This window comes from Staurois parvus, unplaced genomic scaffold, assembly GCF_062004578.1.
Source record: "Staurois parvus isolate SC_StPar_1 unplaced genomic scaffold, SC_StPar_1.0 ptg001328l, whole genome shotgun sequence".
Lineage (NCBI taxonomy): Eukaryota > Metazoa > Chordata > Amphibia > Anura > Ranidae > Staurois > Staurois parvus.
This window is the reverse complement of record NW_028319124.1, coordinates 5,735,226-5,758,051: the sequence shown is the minus strand read 5'-3', so window position 1 is coordinate 5,758,051 and position 22,826 is coordinate 5,735,226. Positions and strand designations below refer to the sequence as shown.

Below are 22,826 nucleotides of genomic sequence, written 5' to 3'. Positions count from 1 at the left end.
AGTGACACCTCTGAGTTTGCTTGGGCTGCTGATCACATTTAAGATGACAGTGTCCAACAGCAGTTTTAGGACTTTAATATGGCTACACAAGAGAGTGTGTTACAGGTAAATTCCATGTCTGGGACATTTTAAATTTACATTTAAACATATGGGATGATTGTTGTTGCAATCAATGGTCTGGTGACTGGGTCTCTTTTAAGAAGCCATGATGTATAGTAGGAATGTCTGTGCTAAAATAAACTGGTTCCGCAGAGGTTAGTATAGCCACGGTACTTTGTATTCTCACCTTGGCCAAATACTAATATTTCATAAACCAGTGTGGGGGGCAATTACAGTACCATTAAGAAAATAAAGGACTGTGTACTGGTCCAGAGAGGCTAGAGAAGCTGAAAAAAGTTCAGCATAATACTATATCAGTGTGATAGAATGGTCAGGATCCCAGTTTAGCCAGTGACATGCTAATGCTTCCCAAGAATTAAGCTGATATTAAAGACATCATTTTTTTGGTAATTTTTAAATAAAGATAATACTTTCCTGCTCTGTGCTGGGACATTTCACAGAAAGGTCACTTTCCTTCTCTTTTGGAAGTCAGCTTCACCCTCCTGCAGGTGCCTTCTGTAGCAAGCCGAGTGCGAAGGAAACACTCGCATGTGTTTGCTCCATAGCTGGGCTGTATGCTTCCATAGATACACATGGCATCAGTAAGCCACACCCCTGATCCATGTTCACAGGAGTGGGACTAACAGCAGCAGTTTCACCTGTGAAAGCAGAGTTGAGGGGAGCAGTGCTGCAGCCAGAAACAGCATTGGAGAGGTGACATAGAGCCAGGTAAGTGTTTCGGGATAGGGTGGATAGGACAAAAAGGAAGATCTGCTTTTCCCCCTCCTCCCTCCCTTCTCTAACTACTCTTTTGAACACAAGTTATTATTATTATTTTTTTTTTTTGTAGGGTGAGTACCTGTCAAAACTAGGCAACCTGAGTGGAAGTACCATAGTCAAAACAGGAAATGAGAGAGAATTCCCGCAAATTAAGGGAATTCATTGGGGACCCCCAGGTCTCCAGAACTAAGGGAAAAGTTCCCCTTTTATTACTTTTCTGGGGACAACTCAAAACTTGGGGTTTTCTTTACTTTCACTTTCAATGATAATGGTAAACAGGGCAAATAGAGGGGGTGAATTTGTCTAACACGTTCACAATCTGCAAAAAAAAACCTGATGGGTGTTCTAATCCATCTGCACTCCATCCAAAACTAAAACAAGTTTTGCCTTTTAGTTATGTTTTAAGGTCAAAAAGTCCAGTCAGTGTGCTAAAGTCCAACTCCAGACAGAACCATGTTTTAAGTTGTGGCTAGATTCAGAAAGGGTTAGAACCCCTGTCAGAAATTGGAGAAATGTCTTCTAGCTTCCTATCTGTACAGTACTGCAGCATCCTGTCACATGATTGTGATGTACAACCACAGTCTCACACTCTAATGTGTTAGCAAGATTGTAGGGGATAATTGAAAAGGTGTTGCAAGAACCAGTGTTCACACTGAACTGTATTTTCATCAGCTGAAATCCAGTACCGTAGAAGATGAGATCCCTGATTTCTACAGGAATTATGATGGGGCATCTAGGCATGAAAACTGGAACCGTTTACATTTTTTTTTTTTTTTTGCAGGCATGTATATATCACAATAAAACATTTTCTCTAATACTGGGGGGAGGTGGGGGGGCATTTACTAAAACTGGAATACAGATTCTGATGCAGCTGTGCATAGTAACCGATTAGCTTCTATCTTCAGCTTGTGCAGTTAAAGTGTTGCTAAATCCAGGACCCTTCATTCACTGTATCTGGTCTCCCATACTACACAGAACATGGAAGTGCAATTGCAATCATTTTAGTAAATACAAACTGCTACATACCTTTTCTCAACAGCAGTTAGAGCAGTCTTGTGACTTCTATCAGTTTCCAGCCCAGCACGTTAAAGCTTGTAGAAGGAGTTTTCATTCTGCTCTAGTAGGATGCAGAACCCCGGACCTCTGTCTGGACAGTGCTGATTGGCCCTGTGCTGATCAAATGCACTCTCCCAAGAAAAAAAAATCTCTCAATACACACTAAACTGAGCATGTGCAGAGTGACTCCACACAATGTCTTATCAGGAGATAAGAGGGAGACACTGGAAGAAGGGAAGGATCAGAGAAGTCAGGATCAAACTGTTTTTACACAATGCAGAGAATTAACCCCTTAGGTTCCACAGTGAGTATAACCAGCATGAATTACTGCATATACAGACTGATTTTACTGTTGCGGGTTTAGTAATATTTTAAGCTTTGGCAACAAAACTTAGAAGCTGACTGGTTACTATGCACAGCTTTGACAGATTTTAAATATTATAGCTTTAGTATGCGGGGGGGCTCCCACACAGTGTAGATGTCATGTACCTTTTCAATGTGTATAGGGAGAGTACAGCCTCTCATGATTACAATAGAGTTACATTAGTATCAACTATTGTGGCAAGAATGGACCTCAGAGTACACTAAGAAGAAAAGATGGACTATAATGTTTGATGTTTGTGTGTGCAGAATTCTTACATGGAAGCTGTGGTCCTGAATGAATGGAAGAAGAGATTGGAATCTCCATCAAGAGACCTCATTATTCTTCATAACCCCAAGGTAAATGGGGGAAGCGTACTGTCAGTCGTACTTTACCCAGATCTGTATCATTCTATGGGAATACTAAAGTACTACCTGGTGGGAGGATGTGTGCTCTTCTTAAAGGAAACAAGGCAGGATACAAAAACGAGAGCTGCTATTGTCTGTTTTTGAAGCTGCAAGCTCTGAGGTAGTTATTCATATCCTTTCTGTACCACTACACTGGAACAAGCTTTAGGTGCTGGAGCTATGTTTTTGCTTTAGGTTAGTAATTAGTTAAGTAGTTTTCAATAACCCCTTTCACATTCCTGTCCTGATGGGTTCATTGCGAAAGGTTGGTTCACCCAAACTTGATATTCCCATTGTAGACTGGAGTGTTTGATATTTGAGTCACCCACTTACTCTTTATATCTCTTGGAGACCTTACTGCTATAATATCCTGGGCCTTCTGCTCCTATAAACTGTAATTCATCATACAGGACACATGAAGCACAGTGTAAAGAGAGAAGAACATTGTGGATGCAGGTATTTTAAAATTGAAAGCTTTGAGTAAAACGACAATCTCTCACTTACAGTTAGGTTAACATCCTGTGACCATTCATAGGGTGTCGAAAGTGTGATAGATATAGATAGATAGATAGAGATATATATATATATATGAATGACACCTTGAGTTTTTCAATCAGCTGTCAGGCTGTACACTGTAATGTCAGCACTGACACACTGGACTCCCCTGTGTCTTTTGCCATCGATTCATTATAGCAGGCGAACTGTATGTTCTCTGCATTTAAAAAATGAAGTAGAGCCTGCTCCTAATTAAAAAATGAGTGTAAGCCCCTTTGTTATATAGGAGCGACCAAGTTCTGTGATCTGCAAAAGGCATGACAGGCAGCACAGAGAACATGAGAACTGGAGCTGCATTCTCCAATCTCTCTGGCTGTCCCTGCCCCAATCACAGGGCAGGAGGAAGGAGGGCTGCTAACCCTGCAGGTTAACCTAACTGTAAGTGAGAGTTTTATGTTTTACTCATTAAAGCTCAGTTTTGGCACACCTGCACCTTCAATGTTCTTTACCAGTGAAGATCATCCCTATTCTACTAGAGGCGCTGCAGAAATTCTTATCTTATACCGATGGATAATCCAAATGGATTTTTGGACTATGGGATTTACTAGGCTGTACTAGACATATATGTACTGTGTACTACTTATGTAAAAGAGACACAAGAGGGCGCTTCTAAGTGCAGCAGATTAAATAATTTATTAGAAAAAATGCAAATGAACTACTTACATGAAGTAGGAATAAAAGAGCATATCAAGCTTAAAAGCCATCATCCATGAGGACATGGGCCGTCTGAAGCAGATGGAAGCAACATCACCAGTGTTAGGAGATGCACAAGCTCAATACCAGAGGATACATCAGCTCAGGAGCTGATCTGACAGCGTGACCTCAAACCAACAATAAATCTTTTGAAAGATAACCTAGAACCCCACAAATTTGTAGTTTGTGGTTAAAAAAAAATTAAACTGTTATCAGATTTCACCTTTCTTTTGTCGCATCTGTGCAATAAACTGGCTGTTGCATACACTGCAATTCTTTATTATTTATTTTTTAAAAATGTACCTAGGTTTATGTAGGTTCACCCATACTGGAGTGTCCTGCAAATCATCACTTGGTGGATCATTACACTGCATTTAGCTGCTCTATAAAGGTTTACACGCATGCTTTTATCTCTTCAGCTTTACTTTTTCTTTTGTCAATCTTCAGCTCATGGTGCACTACCAGCCATCAGGAGTCGCAGATGAGTGGGGGGCCACGCCAAGTGAACAAGGCCGACCCCGGACAGTGAAAAGAGGGGTGGAAAATATTTCTGTAGAAATTCCTCAAGGTAATACTGCTTTTAAGTATAATACTTATAATTTCATCATTAGATGATGGGGTAACTAATGCTCATATTGTTGTAGGTTGGGGCATTTAAAAGGTAGGTACATGTACTAAAAATTTATCACGTGTGTCTTCTAATGACAATACAACTGTACCTTTTACTTTTTAGCAGATTTGCAATTGTTTTTCTTTGCTTTAGGGATGTAATAAACCAGTGCAGTTGTACTTCTGACCACAAGTGGGGCACATTAACAAAGTATACTGCATTTTCCTGTGGCTACCTTCCAGGACTTACCTACTTTTTGTTTCCCTAAATTCTGTCTTTCCATTAGTATGTGCTGATGTATGGCTTATTTTTTATTTGTTGCCAGGTGAGCCAGCCCAGATCGATCACCTGGTGTTTATGGTCCATGGTATAGGACCAGCTTGTGATCTGCAATTTCGAAGCATTGTACAGTGTGGTAAGTCAACACTTGTTGATTTCATCAGTATAAAGCAAACCTGTAATGAGAAAGATATGTGAGCTGACAATACTGAGCACCTTCTAAAAAAGCTAGTTGCCTAGTTGTCCCTAGCTTTAGTATATTCTGAGTCTATGACCAGGACCAGCTGGTAGCCATCACAGACGTTGTCTTGTCAGTCGGACTTTACCATTGAATAGACCAACACTGTCAACATGAAGTGTATAGTAAACCAAGTGGTTAAAATACTATACTAAACATAACATATCCTTAGTGGATCATCCAGGTTTGGCAAAGAGATTAATAAAATTAAATATAAACATAATAATACAAACATAGTAAAGGAGAGAAGGAGGAGTCCCAGTTATCTCGATGGATACAATACAATGTACCATACACAGGATGGGGTGGTATACCTGCATGCCTAGCATGGCTAAGGAATAACTAAGGTTTGTGAGGAGGAGGCAGCTGAACAGGGGGATGACCCAAAAACAGAACCATCCCATAAATCCCATTATTTATGAAAAAGCTTCAGGCAGTCATCTGCTATAGCAGTCAGATTTTCCATTATTGTCACCCCAGCTATAACCAAGATTGGTTGGTTCTGTGAGGGAGTCTATAGATTTCCAATAACATGATGGAATCATTCTCCTGGCTGCTGTCAATATGTGTGCACTAAGTTTTTTTTTTTTTTTTTTGTTTTTTTTTTTTTTTTGTTTTATTGGAAGCTAATTCTAGACTTGACAACCAATCAGTTGGTTTTCTTTTTCTAAACTGCTCGTGAAAGGAGCAGAATCTGATTTCTTCCAGTGGTATTTTTATTTTGTGATTATTTGCTGCCAAGAGCTTCCAGTTTAGCAGTGCACCAATCGCCATTGTTCAAGTATGTGACCATGATTTGTCTGTTTTTCCTCTTGCAGTGAATGACTTCCGGCTTGTTTCTCTCAATTTGCTGCATGCTCACTTTAAGAGGGCCCAGGAGCAAGAGCAGATTGGCCGAGTGGAATTCCTCCCTGTAAATTGGCACAGTGCTCTCCACGCTGATGCTACCGGAGTAGACAGGTATGGCTGTGGCTGCTGTTGGGTTTATATTCCAATGGTTTTTATTGATTTTTTTTAAACATTATAAAACAGAGGCAATAAAACTCGCCCACACAGGAGCTATCAATTGCACAGAAAAAAAAATGCAAAATAAAAGAAAAACAGTGCTCTAACGCCAACAGGGCAAAAGGTACGCCCACGCAGGGGCTGTCAATGGCACATAAGGAACAAAACATTAATACAACTGACTCTTACAACTAAAGGCAGCTGTCCAGTCACTCCAAAAACAGCGAGAGAGAGAAAGGGGAGAAAAAAAAGGGGGAGGGGGGGGCAAAAAGCAGGGGTCCAAGAGCGCCAATATCGAACGCCATTACATCCGTGGCTGCTGTTGGGTTTAAATACAAATGAATAACGTTATTGAAAAAGCACAGTAGAGTCAGCAAGGTGATTGTCATTTTATTTTACTCAGTGACCACTCTATTGGGTAGACCTGCTGCAGCACAATACATAGAACATGCAGATATGGTCAAGAGGTTCAGTTGCTCGTCAGTAGACATTAGAATGGGAAAGATGCGTGATCTAAGTGACTTGAACTATGAAGTAATTGTGTTGCTCATGTGCCTGTTGATGCATCTCAGAAACATGGTTTCACAGGAATGTGAGAAAAGCAGAAAACCTCCAGTAACTGTCAGTTCTGTAAGTTATAACCCCTTGGTAATGGGAGGTCAGAAGGAGATTGACCAGATGTGTTCAAGCTGACAAGCAATCTGCAACTACTACTACTTTTTAAACCAGTTTTAGAATGACATCTGTAAATGCAAGCATGTTGAATTGGATGGGCTAAAGAAGAACCACCCAGGCTTCCACTGCTGCCTGCTAAGTACTGGGGAATTATTATTATACAGGATTTATATAGCGCCAACAGTTTGCTCAGCGCTTTACAATATAACGGGAGACAATACAGCAACAATACAGTTCAATACAAGATGGATAGGAGGGCCCTGCTCCTTGGAGCTTACAATCTAGGAGAATTAGGCCACAATGGGCATTAGATTACCAGAGCTGAAGACAGAAGAATGTGGCCTGGTCTAACAAACCTTTATCACTCCTGTGATGTGACACTAGGATGAATTAACTACTCTGTGCATGCGCAGAAGTTACATCATATCAGCCTTGGCAGTAAAGTTGCTGAACCTGCAAGTAGACCATGTCCGTGCAGATGAGGGAGCTAATGAACACTGCATCGCAGGAGGGAGAGGTAAGTCTTGTGGTCTTTAGTTCTATTTAAAGGCAAATAGGGGTTGATTTACTGAAACTAGAGAGTGCAAAATCTGGTACAGATATGCATGGTAGCCAATCAGCTTGTTCAATTTGCTTTGCGAAAAAAAAAAAACTGGAAGCCAGTTGTTTTCTATGCAGAGCTGCACCAGATTCTGCACACTCCAGTGTTCGTAAATCAACCCCATAGGGTCTTGTACTTGATACCTAGTTTAGTGACCTTGAGTGCACATTGTAATGATTTTAGAATTATTTTCATTGTACTCTGACCCTCTGCAGAGTTTCTTGCATTATGTGGATGTGCAGTGACCTTGTAAACTATATTTCTTTCTCTGCAGCGACATCCAAAGGATTACACTTCCCAGCATTAATCGACTCCGTCAGTTCACTAATGAGACACTGTTAGATCTGTTCTTTTATAATAGTCCAACATATTGCCAAACCATTGTCAATACAGTGTGTGGGGAGATGAATCGTATCTACCGACTTTTTCTGGAACGGAATCAGGCATTCAAGGGACAGGTTTCAGTGACCGGACACAGCCTTGGTGGGTAACAATATAACCTAGAGTACAGTTGAGTGGTGGTGTTTGCCAATTCATTGGTGAATTACTTTTCCTACTTCATTTGTTGGTTGATACTCTTAAAGGGTTAATTCACCTTTACCACAAAACTGCCTGTGCAGATAAGGGATGTCTGTAGATGAAAACAAGCTGTGCAGCTTTGACCAAAATTGAACAATGCACTTGCTATAGATGCAGCCGTTTACATACTGTACCTCACAAAACCTGACGTGAAAATTTCCAGGACATTGCTAAGCAAAACCTAGCTATTACTGCTCACTTTCACCATCACAGGAATGAACTCTTTCTCTGATTCAAACCCCTGATATGGACTTTCTCTCCCCTGATGCAATTAGTTCTGAGCTCAGAGTCTGAGAGCTCACTCCTGTGATGGTGGAGGTGAACAGTAACAGCTGGGCCTCGCTTAGCAACGTCCTAGCAACATCCTGGGAGTTTTCAGGTCAGGCTTCATGAGGTACGCAAATGGCTTACACCTATAGCAAGGGCATTATTCAGCTTCAGACAAAGCTGCACAGTTTGATTTTTATCTACAGACGTCCATTACATTCATAGGCAGCTTTTTTGGTAGAGGTGAACTAAATCTTTTGAGAACAATTGAGAAATCCTTCCAACATGCATCTGTTTGACCCACTTCCCATAAAATATACTGTATTGCGTTTAACAGGGCTTCCTATCTAGTATATGGAACTCCACAGTTTGAAGTTCTCTGCAGACCTATATTTAACGGTGCCCATTAATATACCAACTTAGCCATGCACGTGGAAAACAATAATCCATCTATACCTGTCATTAAAGAATTATGAGGGCTGCCAATGGTGATCTCTCCTTTGGAGTATGTTAGTCCTCTGCCAGTCAGATTGATGCCTTGGCTGTAAAGAAGTATGGAGATAAGGAATTCTGACACTTCTGCTGTGCCACTTAGTTATATCATGTATGTTCCAGATCTGTAAATCAAAAAGTATTTTAACCAGGCAGCTAGCATATTCAGGAGGAAGTCAGGAATGACAGCTCCCTTATTTCTGTCATGTAAGGTGTCCTTTTAGCTGTCCAAGGTGAACATCTAAAAGCCTGACCATAGATGCCATTTTAGAAATATAAAGTGTTGCTACACCCACAACAGTAAAACCAGTCTGTATATGTAGTAAAGCATGCTTGTCATACTCACTGTGGAACCAAAGGGGTTAGTCCTCCACACTGTGTAAAAGGGATGTTTGACTCTCTTCTCTGATCCTCCCCTTCTTCCACAGTCCCCAATATAACTCCTGATAGAACAGAGGCTTGGTGTGTATTGCTAGAGAGTTTTTTTTCTTGTGAGAGTGCATGTGATCAGCACAAGGCCAATCAGTGCTGTCCAGACTGAGGGTCAGGGTTCCTGCAGCCTCATAGGGGAGAATGAAAACTCTCCTACAAGCTTTAACCAGTGCTCAGCTGGATACTGATAAAAGTCACAAGACTTCTCTAACTGCTGATGAGAAAAGGTATTTATCAGTTTATATTCACTAAAATAGTTGCATTTTCATGTTCTGAGTACTATGGGAGACCAGATATAGTGAATGCAGGGTCTTGGGTTTAATAACACTTTTAATATTTGCAGTAAATTAGCTATCTGACCATTAGTATGTAAATATGATTTGGAGATTCCAATTTAGGTGAAATGAAGATTTTTTTTTTCCCTTTTTTAACCAATGAACAGCATATTTATGGCTTGCCTGTGTCAGTTATTGTGACAATGTGACTGACAATGATCATATTTCAGGGTCAAAAGCCAAAATAACCATTGAATGCGTAGACCTCTTATTCATTGGTTAACTGCTTGTTCTTTCATCCTAATAGTTCTGCGGACTACCAGTGGATCATTTGTATACTAATATGGTTTGATTCTTTTCTATTTATAGGCTGATCTAACTAAAAGCTATCAGCACTGACCTGAATCGTGAAACCTGTAAATCCAAGCCACTTTTGAATCCACTTGTATCGGTAAACGCTATGCCCATACCCATTCCCAAAGCTTGTGTGTACCACTGCTGTATTTTACAAAAACAAAATGGGAGTGCCAGACTATAGAAAACTGGTATAATTACTTAGAAACTGATGGAGACTGTGTCCTTCACAAAGATCACCATAGACTGTGCCATTCCATAAGATTGTCAGAGACACTGCCCCTAGATTGTGGCATACTGAAGGATGAACAGCAGATATACAAATGAGGTTTCATTTACACTAACCAGCACATAAAGTACATTCCGGCGTTTTTGGCATAGCTTTGTAGTAAACCTTACAAGGTTGTCCAGTTGCATGTAGTAGACTTTTATTTCTGTTTCACTATTCTACATCATGCAAGTGTTTTTATTAAAATTGTTGTTCTATGTTCCTTTTACACAGGATCACTTATACTATTTGATATGCTAACAAACCAGAATGATCCCTTACTCCGAAATCACCAGAGGGTAAAGGTATATTTTCTGTTTCTTTTTTTCTCTAGTTTATCTGATTATTATACCTCCCTCCACTTTGTAGGTTAGTGGATCCATTCTTTATAATTTAACTGACCTCTAGTTCTAGCTATTTAAGATCTCTGCTTGGATTTTTGCAAAGCAGGGCAATTAGAGTTTTTAGAACAAGGACTTTGTTTGGGGGTTATAATTAGTATTGGTCAGGAACTTTGTGGTTTCATTTCAGAGTGAGGTTAAAGGCAAGAGGTTGAAGTAATTTTGTGCTTTGCCCAGGCAGACCAACATATTTTCTTTAATCGTAACTCCCCAAGCTGCATGTACAGTGAAGGAAATAAGTATTTGATCTCCTGCTGATTTTGAATGTTTGCCCACTCACAAAGAAATTATCAGTCTAAAAATCAAATGGTAGGTGTATTGTAACACTGAGAGACAGAATAGCAACAAAAAATTCAAAAGAAATACATGTCCAACAAATGATGCACTGATTTGCATGTTCATGAGGGAAATAAGTGTTTGATCCCCTTCACAAAACATGACTTGGTACTTGGTGGCAAATCCCTTGTTGGCAATCACAGAGGTCAGATGTTTCCTGTAGTTGGCCACCAGGTTTGCACACATCTCAGGAGGGATTTTTGCCCACTCCTCTTGGCAGATCCTGTCCAAGTCATTAATTTTTGGTGGCTGACATTTGGCAACTCGAACTTTCAGCTCCCTCCACAGATTTTCAATCGGATTAAGGTCTGGAGACTGGCTAGGCCACTCCAGGACCTTAATGTGCTTCTTCTTGGGCCACTCCTTTGTTGCCTTGGCCGTGTGTTTTGGGTCATTGTCATGCTGGAACACCCATCCACAACCCATTTTCAATGCCCTGGCTGAGGGAAGAAGGTTCTCACCCAAGATTTGATGGTACATTGCCCCATCCATCGTCCCTTTTTGATGAGGTGCAGTTGTCCTGTCCCCTTAGCAGAAAAACACCCCAAAGTAGAATGTTTCCACCACCATGTTTGACAGTCAGGATGGTGTTCTTGAGGTCATAGGCAGCATTCCTCCTCCTCCAAACACGGAGAGTTGAGTTGATGCCAAAGAGCTCGATTTTGGTCTCATCTGACCACAACACTTTCAACCAGTCCTCCTCTGCATCATTCAGATGTTCAGTGGCAAACTTCAGATGGGCCTGGACATGTGCTTTTTTTGAGCAGAGGGACCTTGCGGGCACTGCAGAATTTCAATCCTTGTCGGCCTAGTGTGTTACCAATTGTTTTCTTGGTGACTGTGGTCCCAGCTGCCTGGAGATCACTGACAAGTTCCTCTTGTGTAGTTCTGGGAGGATTCCTCACTGTTCTCATGATCATTGACACTTCAAGAGGTGAGATCTCTCATGGCACACCAAACCTAGGGAGACTGACAGTTGTTTTGTGTTTCTTGCATTTGCAAATGATTACACCAACTGTTGTCACCTTCTCACCAAGCTGCTTGGCGATAGTTTGGTAGCCCAGTCCAGCCCTGTGTAGGTTTACAATCTTGTCCCTGATATCCTTGGACAACTCTTTGGTCTTTGCCATGGTGGAGAGTTTGGAATCTGATTGTTTGATTGCTCCTGTGGACAGGTGTCTTTTATACAGGTAACAAAATGAGATTAGCAGCACTCCCTAAAGAGACTGCTTCTAATCTCAGCTTGTTACCTGTATGAAAGACACCTGGTAGCCAGAAATCCTGCTGAATGATAGGGGATCAAATACTTATTTCCCTCATGAACATGCAAATCCATGCATAATTTGTTAGACATGCATTTCTTTTGAATGTTTTGTTGCTATTCTGTCTCTCACTGTTACAATACACCTACCATTCGATTTTTAGACTGATCATTTCTTTGTGAGTGAGCAAACATTCAAAATCAGCAGGGGATCAAATACTTACTTGTTTCTTTCACTGTATTTACTTTCTCTTCCCGACTATTCAAATTTTAGGGGTGAAGAGAATTAGCTATAGATAAGCTGCAGGTCATGACTTAAAGCTTATCCAGGCTAAGGGCTTTCTTCCCACCCCCTTGGGACAGGTCTGGGTGATTGAGCAGACAGCTATCACATGGGAAGAAGGAAATTGAGTGGCATGCTCCCCTTACCCAGAAGTACTGGGCATTTTCTTTGCTTGGTCAAATGGAATAGCAGAGGAGCAAAGGGAAGGTGAGTATTTACTGCTTGTAGGTCTGCCATTAAAGTGAACCTATTGATTTGCTTTTCATGGGTAAAGAACATATTGAACTTTTAAAATCAGACTTTAAGTATTTATTTTGAGATGTAGATGTTAAAGATGAAGTGTTAAAGCGGACCTACACTGCATCTGAGTTCCACATGCCAAAAACCCTATTTAATTATTTTTTAATATTCACAGCAACCCCCCCCCCCCTCCCCATCCATTCTTGTCTCCATGCTTTATTTTGCTGAGAAAGTACTTTGAAAAACATCCCCCTAGCATTTCTGGATTCTGTCCTCTTGAGTAAGGGCAGATGATTCATGTAGCTTTTACTCCCTGGAATCCATCTGTCCTTAGTTTAGGCATGAAGGCAGGAGGGTGTGCTTATCTGAGAAAGCCCCTCCTGAAGACTCCTGAGATGTATGACATAATTTGCTTTGGCATGGAAATTACTGAAGAAATATAAAACAAAAAGTTTAAAACGGCTAGATAGGATATACTTTCCGATCCATTTACTAATGCTAGCTCAATCAGTGTTGATTGAGAGGGTGACGTTCCACCATAAGGGAAAGGTTAATAATTCAGCTGGAAGGATATTTAAGTGATTAGTGTTAAAGTGACTAAAACAGAGTGTTTGTTTGTTTTCATTTCCGATTAAATTGTATGTAGACTGTATTCCTATTCCTGTATCATAAAATGTTAGGGATCCTATGGATTAATTAGTATGATTGCTCTAAATTCTTAAAGTGTATGTATGTGAATAGTATTCCCCGCTGTTCTTACAGACATTGTTGTTTGTAGGCATCGGAACTCAAAGCAGAGACTCCGGTGAGGAGTCAGACACTGAGGGACGTGCTTCAGGAGTTGGAACTGACTGAACTTCTCAGTATGTTTGAAAAAGAAATGATGGATACAGAAGCTCTGGTAATTCATTTATCATTTCTGGCCCACAGTGATCTGCTGCACTGGTATAAATAAAATGGAAGATGCCTAATCTGCCTGGTTTCTGGGAATTGTTAATAAATTGGGGTTCAGTTTCCTTTGGTCAACATTGTTATCTTTTGATAAGGCTGACATGTGGGGTGTCAACAAATAGACGTACAAGGTGATACTTTGCTGGCATATAGAAATGAAAAAAATGACAGTTGTAAAATGTCAAAATCAGCTTATGACTGCTATTGCTTGTTTACACCCGTATACTGTTCCACTATAATAGTTATAGATGTAACAGTGATTATTCTCCCCACCATCTTGTGTCTAGAGACTCCTGCACATGAATAGTGCTTCTGTTACATGTTATTGATGCCTTGCATAGTGTTTAATTTGTATCACATTCTATTCTAGTCATTGTGCACAGAGCAAGACTTGAAAGATCTGGGTATCCCACTAGGACCAAGGAAGAAAATACTTCACCACATCCAACACAGAGAACAGCTAAAGGTAACAGAGAATCTGTCCAAATAGGTAGAAGTGGGTAAACGAACGCTAGAGAAACCAATAATAAAAAGCAGCTGGCATAAAAGGTTTAACCTCCAACCCTCATAAACATAGATATGTTAAAAAATGCAGCGCTCCAGCCAAACATAACCGTAAAAGATCATAAATATATGAATAAAAGCTCAAAAGTGAATGCGTTTACATAAACATACATACACGTGCAACCACAAAATGATAAAAGCTAGCTTATTAAGCAGCCAGACCGTGCACAGTCCCACCAGAATTAATAAATAAATGCGCTACGAGGCGCATTTATTGGTTTACGCTTTTACGATATCCCAGATTGCACAGCTACCAGACGGGGGCACCTAGCTGGTGAGGTTTTATAGCCAGGACGCCCTCCCACTGGGTTTCGATGCCTTTTTGAACTCTGCATCAAACAGACCACATGTCACTCAACAGAGAGGGAGGGGGGATGATTGGAGGAGGAAGCCTGCTTTGGGAGTGAGAGCTGGTACAACATGGAAAATTCTTAACAAAATGGAGGGCTGCGTCCATCTCTGTGTGCACGATTGCTACACAGACGTATGCCAGATGATCCCCGTGGTTACCCTAGGATGATGATGACCAGGAGTGGTCTGGAGTTTCTCAAAGGCGCTTTTTATTGTGCTATCTGGTTAGTGCAATATATTCTCATTACCACACTCACTTGGAGAATGGATTTTCACCAACCTGTATATTGGACATTTGCTGTCACCTACGCACCATTTGCGCCATACTCAGACGCAATCAACACATTCACTGTTGCGCCTCGTAGTGCATTTATTTATTAATTCTGGTGGGACTGTGCACGTTCTGGCTGCTTAATACGCTAGCTTTTTTCATTTTGTGGTTGCACGTGTATGTTTACGTAAACACATTTACTTTTGAGCTTTTATTCATATATTTATGATCTTTTAGTGTTCTGTTTGGCTAGAGCGCTGCATTTTTTATATATCTAGAGAATCTGTCCAGACTGGCCCTGTACAGAGAGTTTTTTGTCTTCAGCCATGACCTGCTGTATTCTCTCTTTTTAATCACTCTGGTGTGACCCACATTCTTGTCTTGGTTGATGGGACATTGTAGTGCAAATGCTTTGAAAGGTTCTATTGTTTCTTTCCTAAGGAGGGATTGTGGTTGGGATACACATAGATTTTCCAACACGTGTACATTAACAAACTGTGCAATGCTTGGAAGTGCTAGATATCACTAGTTACCACTGTTGAGGAAGCCTCCTCACCGCCCATGTGTTGCTTCAAACTGTTGTTTGTTTGCTGCCATCCTTGGCTTAGCCGGGAAATTATTTCCGTTAGACTATTGGTCCATCTGGAAGAAATGTAGCCACCCTGCCTTAATCAGAAGTGACTTCATACATTTTGTTATGCTAGGATGCATTAAGCCTAAGCCTGATAAAGCTCTGCTTTATTTGAGTCCCCCTTTGGTTCTGGTTATTTGCTTCTGACAGGTGAAACAGAGCTACTACCTGTATGAACCAGGAAAAGATGACCAAGGTGTTACTCTGCTGCTGGAAACTACATGACTGGGAGATCAAACCAAACGTACAGCAGTTGGAGAAACAAAAGCCATTCTTCAAAACATAATGCAGAATCTTATCGGAAAAAAGATTTGTGAGGCTCTTTTTAATGAGATTAACGCATTGGTTCGCTTAATTTTTGGTTTAAGAATGAAAATCCATTGAAAATAATGTCTCAGTTTACAAATTTTTTCGCAATACAAAGTATGTCCGTGCAGAATTTTAAATGCAATTGCCGGCTTTTTTTTTTTTTTTCTTCTGCACTATAGCTTACAGAATTAGCTGTCACTTTCCCCAGAGTTAACGTAAACTTTTTTTGTTTCTTTTAAGAAACTAAAAGGAAACATTGTTTCTCTTAACTTGGGGAAATAAACTAAAAGAAAACTTTTATCTTTCTTTTATCTGGGGGGAAAGTGACAGCTGACTTTCTGAGCTATAGTGAAGAAAAAAAAAAGCAGTAATTACATTTAAAAACCGGCACCCTTCGGGTCTGGTACGGATTTTGAGGGGAACTCCCACGCCAAATTTTTAAAATAAAATGGCGTGAGGGTCCCCCCAAAATCCATACCAGATCCTTATCCAAGCATGCACCCTGGCAGGTCAGGAAAAGGTGGGGGGGGGCAGGAAAAGGAGGGGGGGGGGCAGCGAACCATACCAGGCCACATACCCTCAACATGGGGGGGCTTTGGGGCAAGGGCCTCTTTCCCACCACCCTGGCCGGTGGTTGTGGGGTCTGCCGGCAGGGGGCTTATTGGAATCTGGAAGCCCCCAGATCTCTGCTCCCCCCCCCCCCCATGTGAATGAGTAAGGGGTATATGGTACCGTTACTCATTCACAAAAAACAAAAAGTGTAGTGTGAAAAAAAGACAGGACATGGTCTTTGACAAGTCCTTTTATTAAAAGAAAAAACTAAAAGAATGTCCCCCGCAGTAGATCCAACGTCAATCACGATGCCCGCTGCCGCCGACCCAAAAAAAGAATTTATAAAAAAAGGCTCTGCTTCCAACGATGGCCTCCAGCTTTCTGCCTGCTCCTGTGGTTTGACAGTTCTTAAATATGTAAGGGGCAGGGCCACTCGGGGACATCACCCGAGTGACCCCACCCCATGTGACATTTAAATTTTCCCACATTCCTAATACTGGATTTGGCATTATAGGAATATTCCAGTAGAGATTTTCTTCGTTTAGCAGCTGCAATCCTATAACCTCTGCCATTGAATAAATCTTCAGTGAAACAATTCCTCCCGACTCTAGTGAATTCACCTACAGGGATGTCTTTAATGGTTTGCACTGGATGGCAACTACTAGGCAGGAGAGTGAGATTTCCAGAAGTAGGTTTGCGGTATGTTTTAGTCTTCGCAGAATGAGCTACAGGATCACCCTCTAACGTGATATCCAAAAAACTTTGGGTCATTTTCACTTGTTTGTTAGTCATGATTAAGGCCTGGCATTTGAAACGCATTGGCTTTTACATGACCTGTATCGCACAAACTTTAATAAAGAGCATTTGATTATAGCCTTGTACTGGAGCGCCAGTCCTTATATATTGTTTGCTTCTGCCCGCTGCTGGAGAGTGTCCCTGGCAATAGTTTGGGAGGCTACAGTAACCTGAGTTGCGAATATTTATATCTCCCTAGCCAACTATTAAAAGGTCTTTTAAGTACAAGGTATAAATATTCAGGTGTGACCTTGGGAAGATAGTCTTCCCCTGGGCCTCCTGCCAAGAGAGGGACATAGTTGTTACATTTGAAACTGTTATGTTTGGGTGGTGACCATGTGCTTAGAGAGAGCTCTGGGACTAAGACTTAAAGTGCTGAGTAACCGGATCGAGACACCATGGCGAAACATCAGCTCAATTGGGATGCCAGAGAAGCTGGTTCTCAACTAAAATACGTGACCTCTCCCCTAGTACTTTGCAAACCAAGAGCTGAAATCAGACGCCAGCTGGACTTCAATGTTCTCTGTCTTTGAAGGACATAAGTAAATTTTTTCCACTTTTTTGGTCTATCCAAGGGTGTCCCATGCCCTAACCCCCTCTTCCAAGGGTTTGAGTCAAGCCAATAATTTTTTATTATTTTTTCAAACATGTCTGAAGTCCATCTGTTCATAGTATTTCACTACGTCCAAGAATCTGACCCTGAGGTGAAATGCCCTGGGCAGGGTTGTATTAGATTAGATGTACATATATGCGGATTGGATGCGGTTTGAACTGCATCCAATCGGCATGTCATGTGAAATAACATTGCTTCCTATGGTGCCTGTTCACATACAGTCATGGCCGAAATTGTTGGCACCCTTGATATTTTTCCTGAAAATCAAGTATTTCACACAAAAAAGGTATTGCATTAACACATGTTTTGCTATACACATGTTTATTCCCTTTGTATGTATTGGAACAAATATAAAACAGAGGCAGAAAAGCAAATATGACATAATGTCACACAAAACCCCAAAAATGGGCTGGACAAAAGTATTGGCACCCTTAACTTAATATTTGGTTGCACACCCTTTGGAAAACATAACTGAAATCAGTCGCTTCCTATAACCATCAATAAGCTTCTGACACCTCTCACCCGGAATTTTGGACCACTCTTCCTTTGCAAACAGCTCCAGGTCTCTCTTATTGGAAGGACACCTTTTCCCAACAGCAATTTTAAGATCTCTCCACAGGTGTTCAATGGGATTTAGATCTGGGCTCATTGCTGGCCACTTCAGAACTCTCCAGCGCTTCTTTGCCATCCATTTCTGAGTGCTTTTTGACGTATGTTTGGGGTCATTGTCCTGCTGGAAGACCCAGGATCTTGGACGCAAACCCAGCTTTCTGACACTGGGCCCTACAGTGCGACCCAAAATCCTTTGGTAATCCTCAGATTTCATGATGCCTTGCACACAGTCAAGGCACCCAGTGCCAGAGGCAGCAAAACAACCCCAAAACATCATTGAACCTCCACCATATTTTACCGTAGGTACTGTGTTTTGTTCTTTGTAGGCCTCATTCCGTTTTCGGTAAACAGTAGAATGATGTGCTTTACCGAAAAGCTCTATCTTGGTCTCATCTGTCCACAAGACGTTTTCCCAGAAGGCTTTTGGCTTACTCAAGTACATTTTGGCAAACTGTAGTCTTGCTTTTTTATGTCTCTGTGTCAGCAGTGGGGTCCTCCTGGGTCTCCTGCCATAGCGTTTCATTTCATTTAAATGTCGACGGATAGTTCGCGCTGACACTGATGCTCCCTGAGCCTGCAGGACAGCTTGAATGTCTTTGGAACATGTTTGGGGCTGCTTATCCACCATCCGGACTATTCTGCGTTGCAATCTTTCATCAATTTTCCTCATCCGTCCACGACCAGGGAGATTAGCTACAGTGCCATGGGTTGCAAACTTCTTGATAATGTTGCGCACTGTGGACAAAGGCAAATCTAGTTCTCTGGAGATGGACTTGTAACCTTGAGATTGTTGATATTTTGCCACAATTTTGGTTCTCAGGTCCTCAGACAGTTCTCGTCTCCTCTTTCTGTTGTCCATGCTTAGTGTGGCACAGACAGACACACAATGCAAAGGTTAAGTGAACGTCTCTCCTTTTTATCTGCTTTCAGGTGTGATTTCTATATTGCCCACACCTGTTACTTGCCCCAGGTGAGTTTACAGGAGCATCACATGCTTGTAACATTCTTATTTATCCGCAGTTGTGAAAGGGTGCCAATACTTTTGTCCAGCCCATTTTTGGAGGTTTGTGTGACATTATGTCGAATTTGCTTTCTTTCCTCCCTTTTTTTGTTTTGTCCCAATACACACAAAGGGAATAAACATGTGTATAGCAAAACATGTGTTAATGCAATACGTTTCGTGAGAAATACATGATTTCCTGGAGAAATATCAAGGGTGCCAACAATTTCGGCCATGACTGTATGTCTGGTGCACTGGCGGTGCCGTTTCAGTGCTGTTTAAAAAAAGAGTCATGTACAATTGCTGGGCAGTGATGTTCAGGTGCAGATTATAGGCTATTGACTTCTATGTGAACCGTTTCTAAACCTGACGTGTCAACAGGATAATCCTGTCCTGAACCTGATGTAAACCTGATCTCAACCGGTAAACAGCTACTTTGTCAACTGGCTGTAAAAGCTGAGCTTCAATCCACACTGCATATATGTGAATCAGCTCTTTTAGGCTGCTTTCACACTTATCTGTTTTTCTTCCACTTTTGTGTTAAAGAAAAAGCAGAAGAAAATTATCAGACTATGGAACGCTTCACACCGATCCGTTGCAGGTCCCTGTGTTTAGTAAAATCCTGCTTGCTGCATTTTTGGTGAAGGTTTTGGTGCGGTTAAAAAAAAAAAAAAAAAAAGCAAAAACTCATACGCGTTGCGTTTTTGATTGTCTTTGAGTCGCATGTCCGGTGAAAAATGCACCACAAATTCGCTGCAAAAATTCATATATGCTTTTACTGTGTTTTTGCTACGAATTAGTGTGAGAGTAGCCTAAGGCTGACCATACAATTTTCTTGAGATTTTTGCTTTAGATTTACTAAAAACCATATAACAGGAGGTCAAAACTAATAACACTTTCAGTTATATCCAATGAGGCAGGCTCTTGCACTACATAGTTGAAGGTAAATCTAAAGGAAATTGGGCAGAAATTGAACAGAAAATTGTATAGTGTATGGCCAGCGTAACTCTCTCTAAGGTGCTCTTTTTATACCCCATCACGTTACTGACTTGTCAATTAACCTAATTCGTTGCAAAATGTTCTTCCAGCTCTTCCTTGTTAGTACCACTTGCTTTGCCAGTTTTTTGTTGCCCTATCCCAACTTTTTTTTTTTTTTTGAAAGTAGTACATTTTCTCAGTTGAAACATTTGATATGATTTTTATTATTGTGAATAAAATATGGGTCTATGACAGGGGTGGGTAACTGTGGCCCTCCAGCTGTTGTAGAACTACTAGTCCCATGAGGCATTGCAAAACTGACAGTTACAAGCATGACTACCAAAGGCAGAGGCATGATGGGACTTGTGGTTCACCAACAGCTAGGGGGCCACAGTTGCCCACCCCTGTCAGCACCACAGGACTGCTGAAGTCTTTATTAGTAGGATTTTGGGGGTGAGTAATAAGGAAAGGGTAAGTCTGGCACATATCAGTATGTTGTTAATATTCTGTATAATTATTATCTTTTTACAGGACTGTGACTGCCCAACTCAGGACACCACACATCCTTCTGATGTTGGCCAGCCTCCGCTCAGCTCAGGAAGCACGTTTAATATGGTGAATTATGAATACTTCGATGTGGGAATTGGACAGGTGAGAGAAGCATCGAGAATAATGCTTGTATTCTAAAAATACAGGATATAGCAGTTTGGTGATGTGAACCACAGCAGCGTATAACTATAACTACGTGTTTATCCTAAAACTTACTGTACATTTTTGAATGAACATTCATACGAATATTTGAACATTCGCAAAAAAATTCTCATTAGTGCAATCGATAGCTTGACAAATGTTGCTCGAAAGTACTTCAAACAGCATTTGGTTTTACCAGTCGATTTTGGAGTCAGTGGACTTCCTGACCGTAAACCACATTCACTGTTAGAAAATTGGAGAAAATATCTCCACCCTGCTCCTTCAAATTTTCACATAAGTCGTGAAAACAAACATCATACTGACCTCATGAATGTTTAGAAAATCGAACAAACATTCTCTAAAACAAAAAGTTTCTATATAAATTTTAGTGTATAGCCACCTTAAGGCTATGTTCACACTAGCGTTGTATGCAGGCAGCAGAGAGGCGTTTGGGATGCGTTTTTACTGCCAATTCTGCACATTACAGCACATAGTGCTGTTCTAATGGGAGCGTTTGCGTCGCGGCAAAACGGACGCCTCTGGTCGAGTCAGGAGGCGTTGAAGCCTCCTATTCTAGTCTATGGTGCTGCTCCGCAAACGCCCGGCTGGCGTTTGCGGTGCGGTTGTGGGGCGTTCGCGGAGCGGTAACACCATTCAAACTGCATTATAGGCGTTTGTGGGGCGTTTTTAACGATCGGCAACCGCCGCTAAACCACGCATGCGGCGTTTGCGGAGCGTTTGCCGAGCGTTAAACTCTCCGCAAACACCGGACCAGCGCTTGCCAAATGCTATAGGGGCATTTGGCAAGCGTTGTTAAAACAGCCAAGTGTGAACGAGCCCTTAGTGTCCTTTTTAAGTGGGTGTTCCATCTGTTCCCTTTTTTTTTTTTTTTTTTTTCTAATCTGGCTCTAGGTAGAACGCAGTGTATCTCTAAGGGTGTGTGGATTTAAATGCGTTTTCGTTCACATCCAAGTCTGGTTTGGTCTATTTAGATACGCAAAAACGAACGGAAAAGGTTTGCATCCTTTTCTGTTTTTTGCAAACATGAACAGGATGGATCAGATAAATACAGATGTAAACGGATGCACATCTGCCCACATCCACCAGCCCATAGTGATTTCATGAGTTTGTTTTTCCTCAATCACAAGATGGAGGAAAAATCATCATGGATACAAATGTTACTGAATTGACATCCATCCTGATCTGATCTGACTCGGCAGGGGATTTGTTTACAGAATTTGTATCATGCCCAGTCTCTGACCATCATCTTCTCCGGTATGTCTGCAGTCTCTGACATTCCTCTCTAGCATTACACACAGTATACTGAACATTATGTGAGGCCATTTGGTTAAGTCAGGGCTGCAGATTCCTTTGAGCACATTAAAGTGGTATTAAACCCAAAAACAAAAATGTAATATATTTTGTATTTTACTTTTATTTTTACCTGGTGATCTAACCAGTAAGTCTGTTATTCTTCAACTTCTTTGAACAGACCAAGCCGTCCACCAGACATTCTGGAAGAACCCTCTGGACACTGCTATATACCCTTTCCAGAAAACTTTGCAATAAAAAATAGGGATTTTTAGTTCACACGTATTGAAATACTTGTTTTAGCTGGCCAGCTGTGTCAGAGTAATCCCTTTTGGCCAGTCCTACTCTGCTCTACCAACGCAAATGCTATTGTGGACACAATGCCAGTATGGGGCAAACAGACACAAAGTGGGGGAGATCTACTAGGTTTAGGTCTGGCTACTGACCTACTGTACAATCAGCAACAAGATATACCTGTGCTCAAATCCCAATAGCTTGCACATGCATTTATATATCAGGTGCTAAGAGGTTGTAACCACATGTTAACACTAGAAATTCTGGAAGAACCCTCTGCACACTGCTATATACCCTTTCCAGCAAACTTTGCAATAAAAAAATAGGGATTTTTAGTTACATAGGCAGAGCAGAGTA

The 22,826-nt window shown here is 41.2% G+C and overlaps 1 protein-coding gene across 3 annotated transcripts in view; it reads left to right on the top strand.

Annotated features, from left to right (window-relative positions):
• Nucleotides 1–22,826, top strand: part of DDHD2 (DDHD domain containing 2) — a 53,311-nt gene that overhangs the window by 17,049 nt on the left and 13,436 nt on the right. For 2 of the 3 annotated variants that reach the window (XM_089661308.1, XM_089661310.1), the window contains exons 4-12: nt 2,566–2,655; nt 4,399–4,519; nt 4,887–4,976; nt 5,897–6,038; nt 7,634–7,842; nt 10,261–10,331; nt 13,326–13,448; nt 13,869–13,964; nt 20,706–20,825. In XM_089661308.1, coding sequence (XP_089517434.1) covers nt 2,566–2,655; nt 4,399–4,519; nt 4,887–4,976; nt 5,897–6,038; nt 7,634–7,842; nt 10,261–10,331; nt 13,326–13,448; nt 13,869–13,964; nt 20,706–20,825 — 1,062 coding nt within the window. The remainder of the gene's footprint in view (nt 1–2,565; nt 2,656–4,398; nt 4,520–4,886; nt 4,977–5,896; nt 6,039–7,633; nt 7,843–10,260; nt 10,332–13,325; nt 13,449–13,868; nt 13,965–20,705; nt 20,826–22,826) is intronic. The other variant, XM_089661309.1, reaches the window with a different exon arrangement.